The sequence below is a fragment of the Podarcis filfolensis genome (genome assembly GCF_964270895.1).
Source record: "Podarcis filfolensis genome assembly, chromosome: 2".
Taxonomy (NCBI): Eukaryota; Metazoa; Chordata; class Lepidosauria; order Squamata; family Lacertidae; genus Podarcis; species Podarcis filfolensis.
Window position 1 is genome coordinate 112,015,209 of NC_139605.1, and position 27,512 is coordinate 112,042,720.

The following is a 27,512-nucleotide window of genomic DNA, read 5'->3' on the forward strand; positions in this document are numbered from 1 at the left end:
GAAAAAGGAAATTGAAGACAAAAAGACTCCGCTGTTCCAAGATGGAGAGAGATACTATGCATTTGAATTATTTTGAAGGGGAGACCTCATTTTAATATGAAAATTCAAACAACTCAATTAAGGTTGAGACTGTTGATGATCTTTAGGTTAATCAGGTTTCGGCGGCAGCTGTGCTGCCTTCACAAAAACTCTCTGAGAATGCAGCTATGCAAGGCAACAGTAGAAACTTTCACTCCTAAGTTTAGTTAAGGGAAACAACGGGTTTTTGAGTACACTTCCTTTACTATAGAGCCATTAAGTGACTTTGATTCTGACAACAAATGAAAGTCTAACAAATTATTGTTGGTATGGTGCAAGTTGGAGACAAGATTAAATTGAAGAGATAAGAAATAAAGGGGCAATTTTCTAGTTCTCTCTTCCTGAGCATCCAGAAAGTGCAAACACAATTTTAAATTCCAAGCCATGGGGAGTGGAAAGAAAGGAGGGATCTTTTTTATTTTTTGTAATGGCAAAACAACCACCATTAAGAGCAATTCCATTTGGTTTATTTCTGCTTTTGACGAATATATGCAGTTCGGCCCATGTTGTTACTTAAAACACCTTAAAGTGACTAACATAGGCTTTAAAAGACCAGCAGATGCATGAAAACAAGCAATCCAGAGTCTACGATTGTCAATATTTTAAGAATACAACCTTTGGGAGCCTGCTTGTATTCTCCCCTTGAAAGGAGTGGAAGATGACAAAAATGCTGTCATCTCATTTTATAGATCCAATAACCCCGTGAAGTAGCTTTAAGCTAGGACAGTGACTTGTCCAACACTCCTGCCATGTAATCAGTGCACTACTAGACTTTAATGGGTTAATGCCTGTTAAAGTCCTGGCTCTGCTTGGCATACTAAATAGATGATACAAACATGTCCTGTTCTCTGACACAAAACGTCTAGACCATCCATGCTAAGCATGTACAGCACCCTGAATGCCCATTGGCTGGATTCCGCTGAATGTTTGGTTTTAACTGTGTCTATTCTGTTATATGCATGAATGTACAGAAACATCTGTCAATGTTGGGTAGCATCTGAATGTAATCTGTAGTAACTGGTTTACTGAAACCAGTTTACATGAAAAAAGGCTTCGAATTAGTATTTGTGTGTATCTTGTGTTGTCTACAACAGCACCTGTGTGGGCACAGCACTCCCATATTAGAAACTGCACTAGTTTGGAGAGGAAACGTTAGCTTTTCATACTACTGTACAAAATAGCCATACAAACAGAAATACCACAAATTAAAAACTGCAATTGTTATCTTTGAAAGCCAGTGATGTGCTATAGGTAGCTAATTTTCTTATATATTACTGAGTCATCTGATAATTAGTAATATCGCAGGAGGTTTTACAAATTATCTGGGAGAATGATATATAAACAAACCCGAGACACATACTTCCTTTTCCCAGAGCTACTATAAGGATGTTAGAAGGAAACATGGGGGGGGGGGAGAGAGGGAGAGAGAGGGGGGGGGGATTAGAAAGCAACTTGTGCAGTTCTGGCACTTCAAGTTTTGACTAGCGACAGGGAAAAAATTCTCCCCGTGTCAATAAAAGCAAAAGAAAAGTTGGTATTATTACAATTATTTCACCTTGGAGAATGTTGCATGCCCAGAATCCAACAGGTACTTAAGAGGCCAGTGGCAAGTTCTTTTCACAGAATGATTGAAAGTGCAGCTGGGAATGTTTGGGCAAGCCCAATAAAAGAAATAACTGAACAAAAGCAAAATTCAGACCAGACTTTTTCTAGCAGTTAGCAGGGTAGAGACACCATTTATAAAGTGGAACATATAATCCACTTAATTAAAACAAAATTCCTGGGTTGGACACAATAAGGTTCATGTGATCTTTATCTACATCTGTGATAAAATGTCTAAAGATGCACTGAAAGAAAGGTGTAACACAAGCTTGCTGGGAATTGTATTTCTGTCTGTTTGGCATGTCTGTGTCTGACATTCTGCTCCAAGACAGACACAGCCCCAAAAGACACTGTTTAAACAAGCCTAGCTAAGCTTCAGAGCCTCCGAATAAAAGCTTTGTTCTTGCTCAAGAGATCTACAGAGTATGCATTTCTGCTGAAGGGAACTAGCTGACAGTGATTTCATCAGACCTAACATACATCTTGCGAAGACACAAGTTCAGTGAGGGACAGAAGGCCCAGCTCAACTTTGCTTCTGCCACAAAGCAAGCTGTAGAACAAATAAAAGGCGGGATTCAACTAAGTTGTTGCGTGCTTGGAACCAAGTCCACTAGCGCAACAGTACACATATCCCACATAGCACTGCATTGAATTCCACCTTGGGGCATCTTCAAACTCAATCAATCTGCACTGAAGGGAGCTTTTCAAAATGAAGACATACTTGGTGAATATATAAACTACCCTTTGGTAGAAAACTATCAGGGATTCATATAGTTTTAAAATAGTAAATAGTAGTAAAATAGTAAAACACCAACACAGAACTGCAATAAAATATCAGAAACAACGCTCCTAGCATATTAATAGCATTTAAACAGAATGGCTAAAACTGGCCGCAAAACCATGATTGAATACCTGGGCAAATTATTATTACAGTGGTGCCTCGCAAGACGAAAATAATTCGTTTCGCGAGTCTTTTCGTCTTGCGATGTTTTTCGTCTTGCGAAGCACGGTCCGTCGCAACCGCACCTCTTCAAGCGGCTTTAAGAAAAAAGGGAACAAACTCGCAAGACGTTTTCGTCTTGCAAAGCAAGCCCATAGGGAAAATCATCTTGCGAAGCAACGCAAAAACCGAAAAACCCTTTCGTCTTGTGCGTTTTTCGTCTTGCGAGGCACCACTGTATTTATTTGGAGTATTTACACCCCTGCATCAAGGCTGGTGTCAAGTGAGCTTCTCTGGGGAAGACATTCCAAATATGAGCCACCATAATTGGAAAAATAATACACATAGCCTATTCCTCGTAACTACCAAACTAATTTCAGAGGGTAGGAGGAAGTGGTCTTTAGATACTTGAATCCAAAGCTCTCTTAACACTGTTATAATCAATACAAACTGAGGAAAGGGCTCCGATTTTGGAAACTGCTCTTAGAAATCCCCTTCTGACTTTCACACTAAATGTGCAGAGGTCCTATGGGCTCAAATCACTGGGGTGGGGCTTGCATTTCTGCCCCTGTCCTCATCTGCAGTTTGAGCCTTCATGTGTTTAGTTGAGTATCTGCACCAGCATTCAAAATTCACCATATGCCAAGTGCATTTTGCACCTGGCTATTGGTAACATGGGATGCGGGTGGCGCTGTGGGTTAAACCACAGAGCCTAGGACCTGCCGATTAGAAGGTTGGCGGTTTGAATCCCCATGACGGGGTGAGCTCCTGTTGCTCAGTCCCTGCTCCTGCCCACCTGGCAGTTAAAAAGCACGTCAAAGTGCAAGTAGATAAATAGGTACCGCTCCAGCGGGAAGGTAAACGGCGTTTTCGTGCGCTGCTCTGGTTCGCCAGAAGCGGATTAGTCATGCTGGCCACATGACCCAGAAGCTGTACGCCGGCTCCCTTGGCCTGTAAAGTGAGATGAGCGCCGCAACCCCAGAGTCAGTCACGACTGGACCTAATGGTCAGGGGTCCCTTTACCTTTATTGGTAACTTGGAACCAAGTGAAGATGCCTGGGTGCCAGGATGGTGTCTGACATCTCCACCATCTGGAGGTGCATACCTAGGGATTCTTGGGTCTTGACTATTTTTACACTAGCAACACACCCTGTAGAATTTTCTCTATTATATTTTATTTGCACAATCAGAATAAATTTCAGGAACCAAAAAGTTGTATTGAAAAATAAAACTTTTGAGCCGTCTGGCCCCAAAATGGCAACTAGGCATTCAGTTTTGGCAACTGTACCCCTGGTTTAAGGAGCCATTTGGCACCTAGATTATGAGAGTTTCTAACACTGATCTGCACAAGCTTTCCATGTCCAAAAAATATGCTACAGTTCTGTTTCTCTTCAAATTTAGGAAGCAGTGGCTCCTTTCTTTTTGTTGGCAGGACTGCTAAGAGTGAAGAGGTAAGATAACTTTTCCTCACAATGCACAAACATACATATATAAACATAAAAACAGAATTTAAAACTTTAATGCAACCAATAATAATAAAGCAGCCAGCACAATGAAACAGAAACAGTCCAGTAAGACCATAAATACAGTATCATCAGAATAAATCAGCGCCACGAATTTCTGCATGTTTTCAAAGTCTGCTTTAAAACTGCTAGGAATGGGGCTTATCTGATCTTCAGGTTGGAACAGAGTTCCACAAATGCAGGGCCACCAAGAAAGCCTTCTCCCGCATGCTTGCCAACTTGATAATTCTCAAGAGGTGGGCCTACAAGCAGGGCCTCAAAAGCAGGTCTCAATGTGAGAGCGGTCTGGTAGGCAAACAACACTCCAAACTGGGTCCGTGTACTCACTGGTAAATAACACACCTGATCTAATGCAATATTTCCTGATTGCTTGGCAGCAATCACAAAAATAGGAATTTACAATAACTGCAAGAATTTACAAGAAATGCAATGCTTAGTGTGTCCCGTCCCCCCGGCGGAATAGATCCTGTAAGATTGGTATGTCACATCAATCAACTAAGGTCAAATATTCCAAGAAGCTAAGAATCCACTCCTCGTTCAGCATCCCAGACCAAGAATGCTTGTTTATGTGTGGCCTATTTTTTATTGCACCAGAGTGCCATCTGATAGCCAAAGAATTAGGACTCTTTGCTCTGAGCCTTGTAGGAGTCAAACGACACAGAGAAACAGACACATATTTTAAGATTAGCTGGGAGAAGGAAGTAGCAAGAGGAGAACAGTCTTTTAAGAGTGGAAAGGCTTAAACCTCTCTTTCCCACACATCTTTCTGTTGCTTACAGTTGCAGAGGAAAATTACCGTATTTTTCGCCCTATAGGACGCACCGTCCCATAAGGCGCACCTAGTTTTTTGGGGGGGAAATAAAGGGGAAAAAATTATTTCCCCCCCAGGTGCGGGGCTGGGGCGGGGGAGGCCCGCCCGAGCTTCCCCCGACCCCAGCCCCCAAACAGGCAGCTCTCTGCAAGCCGTGGGAGCCCAGCGCTGGCTCCCGCTGCTTGCGGAGAGGTCCGCGAAGCCTGGACGCGCTGATCTCAGCGCGCGCAGGCTTCAACATGCAGGCAACTCTCCGCAAGCAGCGGGAGCGCTCCCACTGCTTGCGGAGAGGTCCGTGAAGCCTGGACGCGCTGAGCTCAGCGCGCGCAGGCTTCAGCATGCAGGCAACTCTCCGCAAGCAGCAGGAGCGCTCCCGCTGCTTGCGGAGAGGTCCGCGAAGCCTGGACGCGCTGATCTCAGCGCGCGCAGGCTTCAACATGCAGGCAACTCTCCGCAAGCAGCGGGAGCGCTCCCACTGCTTGCGGAGAGGTCCGTGAAGCCTGGACGCGCTGAGCTCAGCGCGCGCAGGCTTCAGCATGCAGGCAACTCTCCGCAAGCAGCAGGAGCGCTCCCGCTGCTTGCGGAGAGGTCCGCGAAGCCTGGAGAGCAAGAGGGGTCGGTGTGCACTGACCCCTCTCGCTCTCCAGGCTTCACCGAAAGCCTGCATTCGCCCCATAGGACGCACACACATTTCCCCTTCATTTTTGGAGGGGAAAAAGTGCGTCCTATAGGGCGAAAAATACGGTATGCAACATGTAGGTTGGCCCCAATGCTTTATCTCAACTACCAACAAATCTGCAGCATCTCTTGCTGCTGCTTCCTAAGTCCTGCTAAATGACACAATTTTAAAATGTGTACACACAAGATAATGTTAAGCTGCCCCAAACAGATTTGTTTTTTAGAAGTGGTTATTATTGGAATCATTAAGTGAGATATTTCCTAGACAAACATATTCAACACCAAATATCTGTATGGAGTAAAAGATCAAAGGGATTGGGAAGAAAATTCTATCCAATGAATGCAGCAGAAATTGGCATTGGGTAAGACAGTAACTTATGAACAGGCAAGTTATTTCACTTTACCGTGTTTAAAATAACACTATAGGAATGCACTAACACACACAGAGTGATTTATGAACTATTCTTTCTTCAAGAATTAAGCACCTTTTAAAAACCTCATTTTAATTTGAATATTGAGCAAATCCACATTGGCTCCATAGTACTTTGGGTTTATTCATAAATGGTCAATTCGGTAAGAACCCGTACAGCAACTAAGATTGGTTTTGAGGCTTTGATTCAAATACTTAAATTATATATACAATATTGCTTTAAAGGCTTAGCAGAGGGGCCTTGAGCTGCTAACTCTCCACTTCAATTTGTTTATGTTATGCCCTCACTATTAAGTGAAAGCTCGCCTTAAGAGAAATTATCTCCTTATGGTCTGCACTACTGGAATGCAGCTGCAGAGAAGCACTCTGGATAATAGTGTAAGAGGAAATAATCTTACTCGTGGACACCCTTTAAACTGCTTGTTTGACCATAGGGCTAAAGTTTTACTTGAGGCCATTTACAAGTGCAGTTTCCACAGCAGCATGCAGATTGGGATATCAAACCAGATGGCTAAAAGTGGGAGGAAAATCTCAGGGTTCTGGCCAAGATGTGTGAAAAGAAGTTCAAGGACGGTTTTTTTGGACAGTGCACCCAATTTCCAATTAAGTGATATCTTTCTTGGAAAGTAATAAAATATAAATTATGTTCTATTCTGAACTAAATAAATCCTTGTTCTGAGAAATATCAGCGAAGGAATCCACAACTTTTTACTTTCAAGTAACAGCTAAGCTTCTAAACATGTAGGTTTATTAATCGTACAGGACACTGCATGCTCAGAAGCTACGGAAACAGCAAGCTGAATTATGTTTTCATACAAAGTAATTAGGAGGCTGTTTTATTCTTATGTAAAAATACATATACAGCACAAGTGAAAGCTACTGAAAATGAACCTTATTAGCAAAGCACAGAAAGCATGTTATGGTTGCTTAAAGAGACACCAATTACCACAGTTAAGCTTCAAGCAGTTCATGCTGTTTACTATTATCCTTTTAAAATTGGCTTTCACCCACCCACCCCTTTCTCTTGCAACTTGGCAAAATTGGTTCCTTGCACACACCTTTTCACAAACATCCGTTTTTATTTGCACATTTTTCCTTGCCCATAAAACCATGCTGCATACACACCTCACTGAGGAATACTATTAGTAAAAACGTACATTGCAGCATTTGCTGAAAACAATTGCTGTCAACCAAAACAAAGCATCAAAGACTATGGAAGTCAATTTCCCCATTCCTATTTATTTTTTCAACAGGCATGAATCTGAAGGAAACCAATAAGAACTTTTCAGAGCAGAGTGAAGTGTGACGTGAATGGAGAGGCTCAGGCTTCACCATACAAAGTTAATCTGCTCCCTAATAATTTCACATTTAACAGTTAGATAAGCACCCACTAGCTCTTCTGAAATCCAGTTTCACCTTATGCTGGCAATCTGGATATTTTTAAAAATTGGTTTGAACAACCCAAAGCTGGAACAAACGAACTGAGAACTAAACTAAGAGATGGAGGATTAAAAAGACCAAAATATCACAACAATCCTATGAAGCAATATTATTACTGTCAATTTCATTGGATTCTCATTTGTTAGTTCCTGTATCATGTACAGTAGTCAGAACATCCAAGCACCCATACTTTATATGTTCTCATAATTTTTAAGTTTTTCTCAACACACAAAACTTAGCTATATAAAATTATTGGAAAGAAGCAAATGAGATTTGTAGCCCAATCCTAGGCATACTGGTGTGAAGAGTTCAGTGGAGCTACTATGTGCTTAGCTGTGCATAGGACTGCAGCATTAGGGTGAAATTAAGCATGCTATTGACTGACTGACTGACTGATTGATTTTTATCTCCTGTTATTTTTGATGCTGCCATTTTCTACTGTTCTTACTGTCTGGTTCAGACATTTTTGGATTTTCTATTTTTTTATTGTTAGCAGCTTATTTGTTAGCAAAAATTTGCCCATTTGTTAAGTTCTAATAATGGAATTGTTTTAGAATTGCGGCTCTCCTCTACACTGGGCTGTAACGTGAACCTTGTAGCATATCCTTTAATTTAAGGGAAAGCGAGTTCACAGAGTTCAATGCTAAAAAGCGAATATTAATTAATCAGAAAAGGGAGCAGGGCTTTAGATAAAACTGATGGGAACACCTGATAGCAGAACCCCTTTAAAGCTGTGTTCTTTCCAATAGCAAACAACCACCTTCAGAAACCATGGCAATACACCCCTTGAAAAAAAGAAATTAAGCCACACAGCCTTGGACACCATCATTCAGGAATGTGGTAAGATTGTATTTATCCCTCTGCAAACTCATACTTTAGAGATAACATCCTGCCACCTATCCCTGTATGTTGATCTTTTTTACATCCTCCTTCGAAGCACCCATTTTATATCTTTGTACCAGCTCTGCAAATGTCCTGGGGAACAATCTTGCTACCAGTGTTCTCCAAATTCAAAATTTCCAATTAGCTGAATGAGGCATTGCCAGACTCTGTCCTCCCTCTTCCAAGAAACTGAGATATCTTGCCACATGAACTATCTGGCAGAAGAAACCATCTGGATACATGTGTTCCTTATTCACAACAAATTCTTGTACCCAGAAGACTTTCTGGAAGAGCCCAAAGGGAAGGGCAATGATATCTAAGCTGACTTTGCCATATACTAAACTGACTGAGTAGCTTGATGATTTATTTAGTACATTTATATTCTGTTTTTCCCCATCACAGAATCCAAGACAGCAGCACACACACGGCTCCCAGAAGCTCTCCCATCTGACCCAGACCTGGTTGGTTTCAGCTAGGTGGCTGCATCAGGTACCCTCAGTTCATGACCTGAGATATCCAGGTCACCAAAGAGATCCATAACAAGAAATGATTGAGAACTGACCAACTTATCACAAGCTGATTGGTTCTACATGTGGCCACATCACCTTTAACTAGTTAGCCATGTGGCAAAAATCACTCACACCGCATTCGAACATTTCGAAGTAGAATTGGCTTTTCAGGGTCAAGTGTTGACCAACCATTATTCTTGAACAAAACTCTGGGTTGTCCTGAGATGCATCAATATATAAACAGACTAGTGGCATACAATGCTTAGCCCTACCTGATCAAAAGCTTTGTTAAGAAACAAGACCTTCTCAAGGCGGATGCCCCACACCTCCCTTTGCAATACATTAACAAACAGGTCTGCAAATAAGGAACTGGTTTTTGACTGGCTCCTTATGTGATGATGTCTTTGTTAAGACAGCAAGGGGGACTCTCGAGTCATCAAGCCTGAGGACACTTCATGGTGAAACCAAAACATTCTCAGAGGCAGGCTATTTGGAGTGAACTGGAACTCCACTGTGGGCCAATAGTGGGCTTTAAGTCTCATACCATGCCTCCTTTTTTAAAAAAAACCTTAAAATTCTGGAGTTTTACATACTTGTTGACACAATTAACAACCATCACGCCAGCCTATTGATTAAAAACATGCTTTTAAAAATCATTCCTCGACAAGTCTGATCTGCAGAGGGGTTGGCAGAAGCAAGGAGCCTGAACAGGGATTGGGTTCATGTGACCTCCATTGCACCCCCCCCCAATACACACACGCGCGCGCGCCCGAGAGAGAAAGGCATCACAGATCTACAAGGCCCCTAAAAAGAAACACAACCCTCCCTCCACCCCTGGAGGAAATCAGGTGCTCCTCCAGTTGGCCATTGTCTCTCTTGATTTCGATGCCAGCCCTCCCCCCCCCGCCCCGCTAGATCAGGGCTGGGTAGATCCCTGCCAGTGTTTTTACGGTGGTTGTGGATCGCAGCCTCTTGGAAGTCGCACAGCCCTGCCCTAGATGCATCACAATTATTTTTATTTTATAATTATTTTCATTTTTTCAGACCTCCCACCCCATCCCAGCACACATCCCACCCCCCAGCCTGCACCTCGCAACCCAAACCCAACCCCCAACCCTGCTAAGGCACGGCAGCTCCTCGGCAAGCAGCCCCCCAACCCTCGCGCCCCACGGCTGCTGGGAGCGAAGGATCAAAGGCAGGGTTTCTATGGAGGGTCCGCAGACCCCCCTCCCTGTAATCTGACAGCTTGAGTGGATTTCTCGGTGGATTTCTCTCTCTCACACACACACACAGACAGACAGATCCCCACCCCTCAGAGATGGGGACCCCGCCTCTCCACCCAAGAGACCCTTGCGACGCCTCCGCTCTCCCCTCTTTCGCCCCTCGCCCCAATATTTACACGCCCCACCCCGAGCTGAAGCCGCCGCCGCCATGTTGGATGAGGTCCCTTACTTCTTCTTCTTCTTCCTCTTCCTCCTCCTCCCCTCTTACCTTGGGCTCCACGGTGGCCCCCGAGAACCAGTAGGACGAGCAGCACCAGCAGCGTCTTGGGCCCCACGGGCCGCGGGCGGCGAGCCGGACCACCCGCCATGGCGACGGCCTCGCGACAGGAGCTGAGGCGCAACCGGCGGCAGCCTCGCTTTCGCCCTCAGCTCGCGCGGGGCCAGAGAGGCGCGAGAGGCGGCGGCGGCGGCGGCGCGAGCGCGAGACGAGGCAGACACCAGAGCGGCGGCGGCAGCAGCAGCAGCGGCGCCTCAGCAGCCAGAGGAGGGCGGGGTGTGCGCATGCGCGCGAGAGAGCGCGCGGAGATAGGGCGAGAGAGGCGGCCAGGGGCTTAAAGGGGAAGCGGCCCTTTGTTAAAGGAGAGGGGAGTCGGGGAGGGAAAGGGTCCGCCGACGGGAAAGGCGGAGGGAGACAAAGGGGAGCGAGTGTGGCTGTGGGCAGGAGCTTGAATAAAATATTGGGGGGGGGGCAGACCAGGGAAGCCCCACCCCGCATAATCGATCGCGTGATTTTGCGGTACGCGCACACTATTTTTTTAAAAAATATTTTTTATTAATTTTGACATATAAATTATTATACATAGCACAAAACTTCATCACTTATATAATCTTTTTCTAGGACTTCCATCAGCACCTCTGATGATCCACCGTTTGGACCCCTTCATATGCATTTCTTAAATTCATATTGCCTTTGACTATTTTAACTAACCGTCCTCCCCCTTATCCATTTTTCCAATAATTCCAATAATACTCCTCACAAAACTTCTTGCAAACCTACAAAGGTAGTCTGATCATCACAAATACTTTTCAAATAGTCTGTAAATTTACTCCAGTCTTCTGTGGATTTCTGGTCCCGCCGGTTTCAAATCCTTCCTGTTAGTTTATCCAATTCTGCATAGTCCGTTAGTTTCGTCCTCCATTCTTCTTTTGTCGGTAGTTCTTCTTGCTTCCACTATTTGAATGGCAATGCCCATCAGCTTTGACCTGGGCTGAGAGAAAGCCTACTATATATAAAAAAATACATTTCTCTAGCTACATTTTTCTAGTACTGTACAAGGAAACACTTCTTCAATAAGGTAACATAAAAGCATACACTCAAGTACATTTTAATCAAGTAATTGTTACATTTGAAGCTCAACATCAAAAAAACAAAGATCATGGCCACTGGTCCCATCATCTCCTGGCAAATAGAAGGGGAAGAAATGGAGGCAGTGAGAGATTTTACTTTCTTGGGCTCCATGATCACTGCAGATGGTGACAGCAGCCACGAAATTAAAAGACGCCTGCTTCTTGGGAGAAAAGCAATGACAAACCTAGACAGCATCTTAAAAAGCAGAGACATCACCTTGCCAACAAAGGTCCGTATAGTTAAAGCTATGGTTTTCCCAGTAGTGATGTATGGAAGTGAGAGCTGGACCATAAAGAAGGCTGATCGCTGAAGAATTGATGCTTTTGAATTATGTTGCTGGAGGAGACTCTTGAGAGTCCCATGGACGGCAAAAAGATCAAACCTCTCCATTCTTAAGGAAATCAGCCCTGAGTGTTCACTGGAAGGACAGATCCTGAAGCTGAGACTCCAATACTTTGGCCACCTCATGAGAAGAGAAGACTCCCTGGAAAAGACCCTGATGTTGGGAAAGATGGAGGGCACAAGGAGAAGGGGACGACAGAGGACGAGATGGTTGGACAGTGTTCTCGAAGCTACCAGCATGAGTTTGACCAAACTGCGGGAGGCAGTGGAAGACAGGAGTGCCTGGCGTGCTTTGGTCCAGTGGGTCACAAAGAGTTGGACACTACCATGCTGGTAGTATAAAGGTAAAGGTAAAGGGACCCCTGACCATTAGGTCCAGTCGTGGCTGACTCTGAGGTTGTGGTGCTCATCTTGCTTTACTGGCCAAGGGAGCCGGCGTACAGCTTCCGGGTCATGTGGCCAGCATGAGTAAGCCACTTCTGGCGAACCAGAGCAGCGCACGGAAATGCCGTTTGCCTTCCCGCCGGAGCGGTACCTATTTATCTACTCTCACTGGCATGGATTGAACATAGCACCATCGTAGGGATTCGAACCGCTGACCTTCTGATCAGCAAGTCCTGGGCGCAGTGGTTTAACCCACACCACCACCCGCATCCCTGCTGGTAGTATAGGATTCAAATTAAAATGTGTCTGGTTGCAACAGAAAGTCAAAGTGCCATTCCTCCCTTTTCCAGCTACGGTACACGCACACACTGTGCTAGTGGTCTCTTGGGGACCATGTGTACTATGGAGCAGTTGCATTCCAGACTTAAAAGAAAATCCCCATCTTAAATTCTCTCTGAAGGCTCAGCTCATGATTCACTTGTGGAATTCCTTGTCTGCCTGTGTTCCTGCACACAGTTACACCAGGCCTCTCCGGAGCTTAAGGAGCAGAGATCGTGTCCAGCTGCAGCAGCCTTGCCAAGAGATGCAGAAAGAGTGGAAATAAGGGATCGCTGGAAAATGAGAAATCTCCCTGGAATGAACGGAGGAGGAAGCGTTTCAGAGAGAAGTTGGCAATACTTCATCAAAATGAATTTGTTCCCTGTCCCTCCACTATTGTCACAGTAAAACATTTGTCCGTAGCCACAGTGCTTTGCTGGCTCAGCATAGTCAAAGAGGAGATAAGCTAGATGAGTGGTCCACAAGGGGGGAGGTAAGGTAAAGGGGGGGGGACCCCTGACCATTAGGTCCAGTCGTGGCCAACTCTGGGGTTGCGTCGCTCATCTCGCTTTATTGGCCGAGGGAGCCGGCGTACAGCTTCCGGGTCATGTGGCCAGCCGGACTAAGCCACTTCTAGTGAACCAGAGCAGTGCACGGAAACGCCATTTACCTTCCCGCCGGAGCGGTACCTATTTATCTACTTGCACTGTGACGTGCTTTCGAACTGCTAGGTTGGCAGGAGCAGGGACCGAGCAATGGGAGCTCGCCCCGTCATGGGGATTTGAACCGCCAACCTTCTGATCGGCAAGCCCTAGGCTCTGTGGTTTAACCCACAGCGCCACCCATGTCCAAGGGGGGAGGTAGGCTTCCCTAAAGAAGCTGTACGAGCAATACCAGAGTTTCCTTGTTACCCAGCGTAGGGGAACCTGTGGCCCTGCGGTGATGCTGTATCACATTCAGCACACTGGCTGGGACTCATGGGAGAAGAAGCCTGGAGTGCCACACAGTGGGGTCTTTAGCATATGCGCTGCTGGGATACAAAGAGCCACCCAGCGCCCCCAAATTTAGTTTAGCCCCCAAATTAACTTTCATTATGCTTATGTCAAAGGGACACGGGTGGCGCTGTGGTTTAAGCCACAGAGCCTAGGACTTGCCAATCAGAAGGTCGGCGGTTCGAATCCCTGTGACGGGGTGAGCTCCCGTTGCTTGGTCCCTGCTCCTGCCAACCTAGCAGTTCGAAAGCACGTCAAAGTGCAAGTGGATAAATAGGTACCGCTCCGGCGAGAAGGTAAATGGCGTTTCTGTGCGCTGCTCTGGTTCGCCAGAAGCGGCATAGTCATGCTGGCCACATGATCCGGAAGCTGTACGCCGGCTCCCTTGGCCAGTAAAGCAAGATGAGTGCTGCAACCCCAGAGTTAGTCACGACTGGATCTAATGGTCAGGGGGTCCCTTTACCTTTACCTATGCTTATGTCAGACACCATGCAGCATAGTATTTTGATGCAAGAGTTAATTTCACATGCACAGTGCAGTTGAGAATGCCATTGTGAATGACAAGCGGCTTGGCTTTGGTAAATGAGCGCACAAAGTCCTTTAGTGAAACAGTAGGTATACATTTTGGTAATACCTAGGTATATATGTGTCTTGTTTTTCTAGCTTGAACAAGATTATTTAATATTTCATAACAGATAGATAGTTAAGAGCTTAGGCGGCTTCAGCGGTGGGCACCTGGCGCCCCCCAGAATTCGGCGCCCGGGTGCCCTGCACCCCTTGCACCCGCGTGTAAAGACGGCCCTGGGGCCACAGCTTAGTCAGCCCAGCTGTAACCCTTCCCATTGGGTGTTAACCCAGAGTAACCTAGCCCTAGCTCTGTCTGCTTATTATTTTTATTGTTAATTCTTTTCCAGCACCAGTGTAATGGTCCTTTATGAGTTAAGACAGGTGTCAACAACCTTTTTCAGCCGTAGGCCGGTCCACCGTCCCTCAGACCATGTGGGGGGCCGGACTATATTTTTGAATTTTTTTTTGAATGAATTCCTATTCCCCACAAATAACCCAGAGATGCATTTTAAATAAAAGCACACATTCTACTCATGTAAAAGCACCAGGCAGGCCCCACAAATAACTCAGAGATGCATTTTAAATAAAAGGACACATTCTACTCATGTAAAAACACGCTGATTCCCGTACCGTCCACAGGCCGGACTGAGAAGGCGATTGGGCCGCATCCAGCCTTTGGGCCTTAGGTTGCCTACCCCTGAGTTAAGATAAGCAAAGCTACTGGTCTTCGCCCTCAGGAGCTTGCATCCCAAGCATCAAATGATTGCAGTGGGGTTGCTTTTGCTTGTTTGTCTAGTGGGAGGCTGATTATGACCACACTGAAGATGCTATGTTAGCTGTTTGATGCAGGCCACTAGGACATTTTATGGAGGGCGAGGGATATGAAATGTTGAGACAGCCGGAGTGATGGAGGACAGTTGTACATGCAGCAGGCGCAAGGAGGAGATTACCATTAGTGGGAGACATCCTTGCCTCTGCACAGGACCCTGGTATCAACAGGGTTTAGGGAAACATAATGTGCACCTTCTTTGCTTTATGTTCCATTCATGCAGGCCCTTCTCCTTGCAAGCCTGTGGAACTACAGGCACCTCTTTGCTTACTTGGCAGTTATGTTCCCGAGTACCGCACATATACCTGTACTGGGAAACACCAAAAACTCTGCCCCAAATCCACAAAAATCCACCACAGTCGCTCCCTCCAAACCTCCTTTTGCAAACTCTGATTCTCCACAGGCATCAACATCCGGTTCAAAGGCTGATGGGATTGCAGTTGCAAAGGCTCCTGGGATTTTACTGCTCTTTCTGTGCCATTTTTGCACTATTCCTACTCTTTTCGGGCTGGTTTTTGTTGCTGTTTTGCGCCTTTTGGTCATTTAAATAGATTGATTGAATCCTTTCTCAGCACTGTGCGGTTGTGCACTAGTCAAGTGTGCGTTAAGTGGGGAGACTCCCGTACATCCATCCTGCTGCTTTACAGTCGTGGTGAGGAACCTCAGCCCAGTGGGCTGAATGTGGCCCTCCAGGACTCTGTCTGGCCCTTGGAAGTTCCCCCAGGCCACCCCCCCTCACTGGCCCTATTTTGCACCCTGAGTGTCCTTGAAGTCTGATGATGATACACTCTTACTTGCCTGCATGGAGCAGAGAGACAGATGTGAAATTGTGTGTAGAAACTAGCAGAGAAAGAAATAAAAATTACAGTGGTTATCCCATTCGCTTTTGCCTCTGGGTCCTTCCCATCATGGGCATGTGGTTCCTCAGACACTTTCAGTTCCCTCAAACACACTAATAAGACTTCATAGTCCTCTATCCTAGCCTACCAGCTCCCTTTCAGTTCCGGTCCTCATTTTCTGTGTGAGATAGCTGCCTTCTCTCAAAGTAACAAGCTGTCTTGTGAAAGGAACTGCAGGTTTAGTTGTGTTTTACTCCTCCCCTCCAAAATATTTTTTATAAAGGGGAAAAAATATGTTTTCCAAATCTGTTTTTAAAGTTTGGCTTATGGAAAGGGTTTGAATATCTAATAGGTCACTTCCATTTTGTGTACTTCTTAATGTTTTGCAACATTACTGGAATCAGTGACAGGGGGAGGGGGGAAATCACATATTCCAGGAAATGTCATTGCACCATCTGGACTTTTATCAGAAAATCAAACCAAGGAGTCATTTCAACAAAAAAATTTGGCCTAAGTTATTATTTCGTCTCCATCTGCTTTCCCACCCTTCTTCTTCTGGCTATGTTTGCTTCTGTTATCAGCAGGAAACTCCTAAATTCTAGAAGAAGTGAATTGGCTGATAAGCACCCGGGCGATGCAGGGCATGCGAGTTCATGGGCTGTTCTGCTTCAAACAATGGCCTTGGCATTTCCAGTGGCTGCAAATGTGATGTGTGTACATTCAAAGCTCTAAATTGTGGCGCTGTGGTCTAAACCACAGAGCCTAGGGCTGGCCGATCAGAAGGTCAGTGGTTCGAATCCCCATGACAGGGTGAGCTCCTGTTGCTTGATCCCAGCTCCTGCCCACCTAGCAGTTTGAAAGCACGTCAAAGTGCAAGTAAATAAATAGGTACCGCTCCGGCGGGAAGGTAAATGGCGTTTCTGTGTGCTGCTCTGGTTCGCCAGAAGCGGCTTAGTCATGCTGGCCACATGACCTGGAAGCTGTACGCCGGCTCCCTCGGCCAATAAAGCGAGATGAGCGCCGCAACCCCAGAGTCGGTCACGACTGGACCTAATGGTCAGGGGTCCCTTTACCTTTACTATGGGGAAAGGGACCTTTGTAGGCCAACTTTTTGCCACAGCTGCAGGTTCCCCAACCTTGCCCTTCACAAAAAGATGTGCCCTCCCCCCACCCATTGAAACAAATCCAGTTTCTGCATCCGGAAAGCAATATTTTGCATTTTGCCCATTACCGATGTTTACTTGATTGTGCATAATTTGTTCTGCTCCTGCTAACCTGTGTTGAGGGACAGATATTGTAGCCCTGTCCCTCAGTGCTTGGAAGGTCTTACTCAGTTCACCAGTGAGATTTGATTGAGGCTGAATCCTGACAAGACAGAAGTACTGTTTTTGGGTGACAGGAGGTGGGCGGGTGTGGAGGACTCCCTGGTCCTGAATGGAGTAACTGTGCCCCTGAAGGACCAGGTGCGCAGCCTGGAAGTCATTTTGGACTCACAGCTGTCCATAGAAGCACAGGTCAGTTCTGTGTCCAGGGCAGCTGTTTACCAGCTCCATCTGGTACACAGGCTGAAATCCTATCTGCCTGCGGACTGTCTCACCAGAGTGGTGCATGCTCTGGTTATCTCTCACTTGGACTACTGCAATGCGCTCTATGTGGGGCTACCTTTGAAGATGACCTGGAAACTACAACTAATCCAGAATGCGGCAGCTAGACTGGTGACTGGGAGTGGCTGCCGAGACCATATAACACCGGTCCTGAAAGACCTACATTGTTTCCGAGCACAATTCAAAGTGTTGGTGTTGACTTTTAAACCCCTAAACAGCCTCGGTCCAGTATATCTGAAGGAGCGTCTCCACCCCCATTATTCTATCCAGACACTGAGGTCCAGCGCTGAGGGCCTTCTGGCGGTTCCCTCACTGCGAGAAGCCAATTTACATGGAACCAGGTAGAGGGCCTTCTCAGTAGTGGCACCCGCCCTGTGGAACACCCTCCCACCAGATGTCAAAGAGAACAACAACTACCAGACTTTTTGAAGAAATCTGAAGGCAGCCCTGTTTAGGGAAGCTTTTACTGTTTGATGGATTACTGTATTTTAGTATTTTGTTGGAAGCCGCCCAGAGTGGCTGGGGAAGCCCAGGCGGGGTATGTATGTATGTATGTATGTATGTATGTATGTATGCAGCCATTGATGTAGAAAACTGGCTGTTTCTGCTGCTGCTGCTTCTTTTTTTAATGAAAGCTGAGATTCTCAGAAATCTGCATCAGGATAATTTGGCCCCTAGGGTCCAAGCATTGGTAACCTCAAATCTGGATTGCTGCAATGTACTCTGCATGGGGCTTCCCTCGGGCTTGGTTCGGAAATTATAGCTAGCACAGAACACAGGAGCTAGACTCTTTATGGGAACCAATGGCCGACAACATGCGATCCCTCTGTTCAAACATCTACACTGCCTGCCTGTATGCTACTGAGCCAGGTTCAAGGCTCTTGCACCGATATACAAATTCTTGAACAACTTGGGTCCAGGAGTCATTAGATTTACAGAAGCCATCCCAGTTTCTTGATTTGATCCTAGAATGTCCTACTTTTCCTTAGGGTGTCCCTATTTTCATCATAGAAATATTGGAGTGTATGAAGTTACCTGACCCCTGAGCCAAGGAGATATATAATTATACAACTTTTAGAAGACATCTAAAGGCAGTCCTGTACAGGGAAGTTTTTAAAAAACTGTTTAATGTTTTATTATGTTTTTAATATACGTATGTTGGAAGCCACCCAGAGCAGCTGGGGCAACTCAGGTGGAATCTAGGTAAAGTTAAAGGGACCCCTGACCATTAGGTCCAGTCGTATCCGACCCTGGGGTTGCGGCGCTCATCTCGCTTTATTGGCCGAGGGAGCCGGTGTCCAGCTTCCGGGTCATGTGGCCAGCATGACTAAGCCGCTTTTGGCGAACCAGAGCAGCGCATGGAAACGCCGTTTACCTTCCCGCCGGAGTGGTACCTATTTATCTACTTGCACTTTGATGTGCTTTCGAACTGCTAGGTTGGCAGGAGCAGCAACCGAGCAACGGGAGCTCACTCCTTCGCGGGGATTCGAACCGCCAACCTTCTGGTCGGCAAGTCCTAAGCTCTGTGGTTTAACCCACAGCGCCAGCCGCATCCTCAGGTGGAATCTAGACACATATTAAAAAACGTTGAGAAAATGCTTAAAAAAAAAAAGTTGTGAAAAATATATTGAATTTGCCATGGCTCACCATTGCTATCTAGTGTCGCATTTGTATAATGCACTTCACAGCACACTTAAAATGTTTCATTTGCAGCGGTATAGCTGAGTCCCTGATCTAATAAGACAGCAGGGACTGTTACTGTTTTTGCTGATCTGATGTAAGCCACAATTTAGCACACTTCTGGTAGTATGGGCATCAGTAGATATGGAGACAAGAGGTTTCCTATCCACATATAGCCGAATCTCAGATTTCTCCCTGAATTTACAGTCTCCACAGAAGGGCTCTTTTCCAGCACATAGAATTATTTATTTTTACTTTTCCCCAATCAGAACCATTTTGGATAAAGGTAAAAAAGAAAAGAAAAGAAAAGGTAAAGGACCCCTGGAAGTTTTGAGTCCAGTCAAAAGTGACTATGGGGTTGCAGCACTCATCTCACTTCAGGTCGAGGGAACCGGCGTTTGTCCACAGACGGCTTTCCAGGTCATCTGGCCAGCATGACTAAACCGCTTCTGGCGCAACGGAACACCTTGACAGAAACCAGAGCGCACGGAAACACCGTTTACCTTCCCGCCACAGTGGTGCCTATTTATCTACTCACGCTGGTGTGCTTTCAAACTGCTAGGTGGGCAGGAGCTGGGACAGAGCAACGGGAGCTCACCCTGTTGCGGGGATTTGAACCAACAACCTTTCGATCAGCAAGCCCAAGAGGCTCAGTGGTTTAGACCACAGCCCCAACAGCTTTATTACACTCACGTTATTGATGTGCATCTGCATGCTTCTGATTAAAATTAATATGCAGCAGAGCTGCTGTACCGATGGGGTATGGGGGGGGGGGAATATCTTCGCTAGCAACTTGTTGTTGTTGTTGTTTAGTCATTTAGTCGTGTCCGACTCTTTGTGACCCCCTGGACCAGAGCACGCCAGGCACTCCTGTCTTCCACTGCCTCCCACAGTTTGGTCAAACTCATGCTGGTAGCTTCGAGAACACTGTCCAACCATCTCGTCCTCTGTCCTCCCCCTCTCCTTGTGCCCTCCATCTTTCCCAACATCAGGGTCTTTTCCAGGGAGTCATCTCTTCTCATGAGGTGGCCAAAGTATTGGAGTCTCAGCTTCAGGATCTGTCCTTCCAGTGAGCACTCAGGGCTGATTTCCTTCAGAATGGAAAGGTTTGATCTTCTTGCAGTCCATGGGACTCTCAAGAGTCTCCTCCAGCACCATAATTCAAAAGCATCCATTCTTCGGCGATCAGCCTTCTTTGTGGTCCAGCTCTCACTTCCATACATCACTACTGGGAAAACCATAGCTTTAACTATACGGACCTTTGTTGGCAAGGTGATGTCTCTGCTTTTTAAGATGCCGTCTAGGTTTGTCATTGCTTTTCTCCCAAGAAGCAGGCGTCTTTTAAGCTAGCAACTAGAATGGGAAAAACGCTTGGGAGGAGAAGGAACACCATGACATAGCATCCCAATGTCCTTAGGTTTATCAGTTTGCTATCTTGTGGCTCAGCTTAACCTCCACTTTCGGAGCTGGAGCTGGAGCCCTTAATGTGCAAATATTTGTTCACCCACCACTTGATAAAAGCATCCAGCCATAACCACAGGGAACTCAGAACTTCCTAGGCAAATAAATTGTGGAGCCAGCCGTAATATTTTGGATGCACATACAGCCTTGATAGCTAGCTGATTGCTGATTGCAAACTATTGTAGCTCTTTGAGCTCTTAGGAACATAGGAAGCTGTTTTATACGGAGTCAGGCCAATGCTCTGCATGGGAGACTGGAGTTTAGTATTACACGCTACAGGGGTAGGAGTCTGTTGCCCTCTAAAAGTTGCTGGACTACAACTCCCATCATCTCTGACCATGCTGGCTGGGGCTGATGGGAGTTGGCAGCAGCTCTCCAGAGTGGTAGGCAGGGGTCTTTCTGATCCCCACCTGGAGACGCTGCGGATTGAATGTAGCACCTTCGGCATGCAAGGCCCTCTTCCAGTGGTGTAGCATGGGTTGCCAGTGCCCGGGACGGGGCAAGTGTTGGACCTCCTGGTGGACTGGGCAGCTGGGGCTATCAGAAGCAATACTGACTCTGACCATGGAGGCAGAGCATAGCCATCATAGCTAGTAGCCATTGATGACCTTATCTCCCATGAATTTGTCTAGTCCTCCTTGGGACCCATCAAAGTTAGTGGCCAACCTGCAGGAGTGAGCTCCTTAATTTAGCAACGCTATTCCCACCCTGGTTATGCTTGGAGGCTGAAATTTCCCCCAATCTTTAGCCCCACTTGTGTTCCAGGCTGCACTTGCAGTTTACATGCTCACAGGTTGTCCCATTCATTTCTATGGAGAAAGCAAACCCGCTTTTCTTTATGCATGTGAACCGGATGCAGAAATCTCGGTGAGCACTGGAGCCCTCACTCACACCGGGATTGAAGCACAAGTCAGCAGATTCCAAATGTAAGGATTTAGGAGTCGATGCCATTTTACACGGGTCACACTCACTCAACAATCGGGAAACGCTTGCCTGCGAGCGCTCCAATTGGAGAACAGCCTTTACCAAAGATGTAATGGGTTTTGAAGACACTCGAACTCAGGACGCAAGGGAGAAACGTGCTAAGGAAGGCACGCTTGGCAAATCCACACCGTGATCAACTCCCGCCTGGAAACCAATGTCTCCACTGTGGAAGGACGTGTGGATCCAGATTTGGCCTCCACAGTCATTTATGGACTCATTGTTAAAACCATGTTTATGGAAGACAATCTTACTCGGCTAGGAGTGATCACCAAAGAAGAAGAAGAAGAAGAAGCAGCAGCAGCAGAAGAAGACACACAGGGCACAGTAAAAAGGTAAAGGGTAAAGGGACCCCTGACCATTAGGTCCAGTCGTGACCGACTCTGGGGTTTTATTGGCTGAGGGAGCTGGTGTACAGCTTCCGGGTCATGTGGCCAGCATGACTAAGCCGCTTCTGGCGAACCAGAGCAGTGCACGGAAACGCCGTTTACCTTCCAGCCGGAGCGGTACCTATTTATCTACTTGCACTTTGATGTGCTTTCGAACTGCTAGGTTGGCAGGAGCTGGGACCGAGCAACAGGAGCTCACCCCGTCGCGGGGATTCAAACTGCTGACCTTCTGATCGGCAAGCCCTAGGCTCTGTGGTTTAACCCACAGCGCTGAGTCCTTGGTGGTTATATCTGCACAATATACATAATTGTCAAAACTTGTTTGCACATTTCACATTTTTAGGTGTATACTTTGATTACACACACACGCACATGGGTGCCAGCTTGAATAAAATAGGGGGGGACAGGTAATCCGTAGCCCACATAATCAATCACAAGACACAGTGCACGCACACTATTTGAATGGCAGTGCTCATCAACTTGTGGGGGGCCTGTCCCCTTCCATGTACACACATGCACACATCCGTGTAAAAATATACTGCATGAAAAGTGGCACATAATTTCCAAGAGAAGTGAAACTAACTTTGATGTGTCACAGTACACGCTGGTTAATCCCAAATATAGAAACATTTCAAAAGTATGTGTCTGACAGAGGGAATCCCAACTTCAAATTCCAGCTCAGCTATAGGCTTGCTTTCATGTCTCTGTCCCTTGGCAAATATATCTGCAAAGTGTACAAGCCCACCTTTTTACTTTAACTAGTCCACCTGTCTAAACATCCCTGTTGGCTATTTGCAACTTAAAAGAAATAGGGAACCGTTGTAGGGCTTCACTGGGGAATCATTACTTGCCATAGGTGAGTGGAGAAGGATTTATTTACAAACCAGCAATTAGAGTTCTTAACTCCCACTAGCCTTAATGGGATTTAAACAGCCCTACGTTGAGATCCAGCTCTATTTTTGTCTTCTCCATGTTATTAAGAAAATTTCTTTTTTGAACCCTTTCTGCCATTTTCCGTTCTTTTGTGCTCCTTCCCATGACAGAACATTTGATTACCTTCAGTTGCTTTCTTTCTTCCCAAACAAAAGCCTGTAATTTCAACTGTCAATGACCGCCCCCCCCCATAGAAAATTCCCCTTGCAATTTTTCCTCTTTCAGCAAAAATAATGCGGCTTGTACAAAATGACAAACTTTGTGGGTGCTTTTTTTCCGGTACAAATTTAATAAATATAAAACGCATTTCCGTGCAAAATAATTACATTTCTGAAGCAACTTGAGGTTTTTTCTGTGTGAAATTAGTTTACATGTCTTTCACATAGGTTTAACTCAGCTGCCCTGTCGTGGATATATTTTGAGCGGGAATAAATGTTTCTGAAGGATGAATGGCAAGGGAGATTAATTCTTTCGGGGTGACAATACAGCTTGGAGTTGGATTAAAATGGGACAACCCCAATTCCATCCCCCCAAAATTGGCAGTGTTACATGCATCAGGGCATCCCGTCTGCAAGCTGCTCATGTGCACAGGCCTGATCCTGCACAGGAAAACTAATGCACACAGTGTATGCAATGTGCAAACAGCCCTGCCAGGCCTCTAAGCCAGTGTGGTGTAGTGATTAAGAGCGGTAGTCTCGTAATCTGGTGAACCGGGTTCGCGTCTCTGCTGCTCCACATGCAGCTGCTGGGTGATCTTGGGCCAGTCACACTTCTTTGAAGTCTCTCAGCCCCACTCACCTCACAGAGTGTTTGTTGTGGGGAAGGAAGGGAAAGGAGAATGTGAGCCGCTTTGAGACTCCTTAAAGGGAGTGAAAGGCGGGATATCAAATCCAAACTCTTCTTCTTCTTCTAAGCTTGGCTCACCGGGTTGTTTGGGGCAAACCTATATTTCCTGGACCTGACATCACATATGACACCTGGAAGCTTCAAGGTGTGGCTGAAAGGAAGAAGAATCAGGAGTGCCCTTAAAATGAGCCCCTGATTCTTCCTTAACAGTCATGGCTTGAATTCAAACCAGGGGTGCAAGGAAGCATTTCCCTTTTGCAACCCAGCTTGGAAGTACAGTGGTACCTCGGGTTAAGACCTTAATTTGTTCCGGAGTCCGTTCTTAACCTGAAACTGTTCTTAACACTTTAGCTAATGGGGCCTCCGCTGCTGCTGTGCCGTGGCTGCGCAATTTCTGTTCTCATCCTGAAGCAAAGTTCTTAACCCGAGGTACTATTTCTGGGTTAGCAGAGTCTGTAACCTGAAGCATCTGTAACCTGAAGCGTCTGTAACCCGAGGTACCACTGTACAGGCAGGCAGAGCCCTTCTTGTCCAAGGCAACACATTTTATCTGGGAAGCATCTGGGGGTGAAGGATGAGGCCAGGGAGTTGCTAGTGCCCATTATAATGGAATGTAGACCTTATCCCAATTGACGGAGCTCACCTGTTTGCTCATACTGGCAACATGATCGTGTTAATTTTTTTAAAAAATTTGCACACACCCAGGGTTATTTTGTAGGGCTTGTCGTACGGGAGTTGGGTTTCAATGCAACGCAGAGAAAATAACACTTTTGCCTCTTCCTAACCATCCAGACGGGACGCGGGTGGCGCTGTGGATTAAACCACAGAGCCTAGGACTTGCCGATCAAAAGGTCGGCGGTTCGAATCCCCATGACGGGGTGAGCTCCCGTTGCTTGGTCCCTGCTCCTGCCCACCTAGCAGTTCAAAAGCACATCAAAGTGCAAGTAGATAAATAGGTACCACTCTGGCGGGAAGGTAAATGGCGTTTCCGTGCGCTGCTCTGGTTCGCCAGAAGTGGCTTAGTCATGCTGGCTGCATGACCCGGGAGCTGTACGCCGGCTCCCTCGGCCAGTAAAGCGAGATGAGCGCCGCAACCCCAGAGTCAGTCATGACTGGACCTAATGGTCAGGGGTCCCTTTACCTTTAACCATTCAGACAGCCTTCCATGCTCATATACGTCTATACACCCCAGGCTTAAATTCCGGTGGCATAGAACAATTGTCTACATGTGCGTGTGAATCTACAGTGGTACCTCGGGTTACATACGCTTCAGGTTACAGACTCCGCTAACCCAGAAATAGTGCTTCAGGTTAAGAACTTTGCTTCAGGAGGAGAAGAGAAATCGTGCTCCAGCGGCACGGCAGCAGCGGGAGGCCCCGTTAGCTAAAGTGGTGCTCCAGGTTAAGAACAGTTTCAGGTTAAGAACGGACCTCCGGAACAAATTAAGTACTTAACCCGAGGTACCACTGTACTCCTGTTCTTGCAAGTCTGTGCCTCTTCTGCTCTCTCTTTCCTTTTGTAGGCACATATGCGTGATGCAGACAGAACACACACACAGAGATCCTATAGGCCCAATCTAAATACTGGCTTATGAATGGCCCTTAAACTGGTGTTTCCAAGGTAGCAGGCCCTTCGGCAGAACAGCTGTGCTCTTTCCAAGCAGGATCCCTCCCCATTTTTCAGGCGTTGGTGGCGAGACGGGCTGGCGTCAGGTTACAGATCCAGGGGGTATTTATATTAATGCATGTTCTCGGAGAAGTGGGTGTTTCTTCTCCCTCCCCCCCCGCTCACCCCTCTTTTCGTTGCTAGAGAAAACAAATTAAAGACGCCCGAAGCAAGTCATCTGTTCCATGAAATTCTCCTGCAAAGGATCGATCCCAGCCAGGGGGGCTCTAGACCAAATCCTCTTGGCCAGGTTTCAAACAAAGTTTGCTGCAGCCACAGACAGAGGCCAGGACTAGCACACTGGAAGTGGAAGAAGTGACCTTGAACTTTCTTGCCCAGCCAAACAGTCAGAAATTTGATCCCTGGTCCCAGAGCTGGTCCCTGCAGTTACGAGTGTTGTTTGGGTTTGTCGAAGGAGTCGCTGAGTTTTTTCAGTGTCTTTTTAATCCTCAAAGCTGTGAGTCGGGCTGGGGGGCTCTGGAACCAGCATTCCTTCATGATCTTGGCCAGGGCGGACAAAGTCTGGGAGGCAGGGGTGAGGGGAGACAGAGAGAGAAAGAAAGGGGAGGAGGAGGAATATTATTTTCACACAGGAACAACTGCAACATTCAACTACTATAGGCTTTCCTCTAGTATAATTTTACATGATCAGAATCCTGTATATGTAGAACGTTGGTTAGGGATGCGTGGAACCCTCTTCCCCACCACTCCCAAATTTCACTAATCCATACCCTCCATCGTCCAGGTAATCCAAATTGGGACGCTCATTTTATTTTCATGGTGGTGGGGGATGAGTGTTCAGACCCCTGGGCCCTCACTTGTGGGGTGCCTCAGGGTTCCGTCCTCTCCCCCATGCTTTTTAATATCTATATGAAGCCGCTGGGAGAGATCATCGGGGGTTTGGACTGGGTGTCCATCAATATGCAGATGATACCCAGCTCTACCTCTCTTTCAAATCAGAACCAGTGAAGGTGGTGAAGGTCCTGTGTGAGTGCCTGGAGGCGGTTGGAGGATGGATGGCGGCTAATGGATTGAGGTTGAATCCTGACAAGACAGAAGTACTGTTTTTGGGAGACAGGGGGCGGGCTGGTGTGGAGGACTCCCTGGTCCTGAATGGGGTAACTGTGCCCCTGAAGGACCAGGTGCGCAGCCTGGAAGTCATTTTGGACTCACAGCTGTCCATGGAGGCACAGGTCAATTCTGTATCCAGGGCAGCTGTCTACCAGCTCCACCTGGTACGCAGGCTGAGACCCTACCTGCCCGCAGACTGTCTCGCCAGAGTGGTGCATGCTCTAGTTATCTCCCGCTTGGACTACTGCAATGCGCTGTACGTGGGGCTACCTTTGAAGGTGACCCAGAAACTACAACTAATCCAGAATGCGGCAGCTAGACTGGTGACTGGGGGCGGCTGCCAAGACCACATAACACCGGTCTTGAAAGACCTACATTGGCTCCCAGTACGTTTCCGAGCACAATTCAAAGTGTTGGTGTTGACCTTTAAAGCCCTAAACAGCCATGGCCCAATATACCTGAAGGAGTGTCTCCACCCTCATCGTTCTGCCCGGACACTGAGGTCCAGCGCCGAGGGCCTTCTGGCGGTTCCTTCATTGCGAGAAGCAAAGCTACAGGGAACCAGGCAGAGGGCCTTCTTGGTAGTGGCGCCCACCCTGTGGAACGCCCTCCCATCAGATGTCAAAGAGATAAACAACTACCTGACATTCAGAAGACATCTTAAGGCAGCCCTGTTCAGGGAAGTTTTTAATGTGTGACATCTTAGTGTATTTTTTGTCTTTGCGGAAGCCGCCTAGAGTGGCTGGGGAAACTCAGCCAGATGGGCAGGGTACAAATAATAAATAAATAAATAAATAAATAAATAAATAAATAAATTATTATTATTATTATTATTATTATTATTATTATTATTATTATTATTATTATTATTATTTTGGTCCCGAGCTCTTGCAGGAACCAGATGACTCACGCCAGAGGTCAAGACAAAAAAACGAACATCTTTTGGTCCAGCGTTCTGGCGCGAACCAGCTGACTTGCACCAGAGTGCTGGACCAAAAAACAAAAACAAAAAGAGACATTCCAGGATCCAATCAGAAGCCAAGAAAGGTTTCTATAATTCCAGGATGCCCCACTTAAATTGGTTTGA

At 46.5% G+C, this 27,512-nt stretch overlaps 2 protein-coding genes across 5 annotated transcripts in view; both read right to left on the reverse strand.

Annotated features, from left to right (window-relative positions):
• ACVR1B (activin A receptor type 1B) overlaps positions 1-10,686 on the reverse strand; it is a 41,858-nt gene extending 31,172 nt beyond the window's left edge. For both annotated transcript variants that reach the window (XM_083599294.1, XM_083599293.1), the window contains exon 1: positions 10,385-10,686. In XM_083599294.1, coding sequence (XP_083455420.1) covers positions 10,385-10,484 — 100 coding nt within the window. In that variant the 5' untranslated portion in view covers positions 10,485-10,686. The remainder of the gene's footprint in view (positions 1-10,384) is intronic.
• A 12,423-nt stretch (positions 10,687-23,109) lies between these two features.
• Positions 23,110-27,512, reverse strand: part of ACVRL1 (activin A receptor like type 1) — a 59,789-nt gene continuing 55,386 nt past the window's right edge. Inside the window, exons 10-11 of one of the 3 annotated variants that reach the window (XR_014544586.1) lie at positions 25,140-25,876; positions 23,110-24,027 (exon numbers count right to left, since the gene is read on the reverse strand). Coding sequence is in view for 1 of the 3 variants with exons in the window: in XM_083599309.1 (XP_083455435.1) it covers positions 25,742-25,876 (135 nt within the window). In the remaining 2 variants the exon portion in view is untranslated. Of the gene's footprint in view, positions 24,062-24,399; positions 25,877-27,512 lie in introns of those variants that run through there. The other 2 variants (XR_014544587.1, XM_083599309.1) reach the window with 2 other exon arrangements.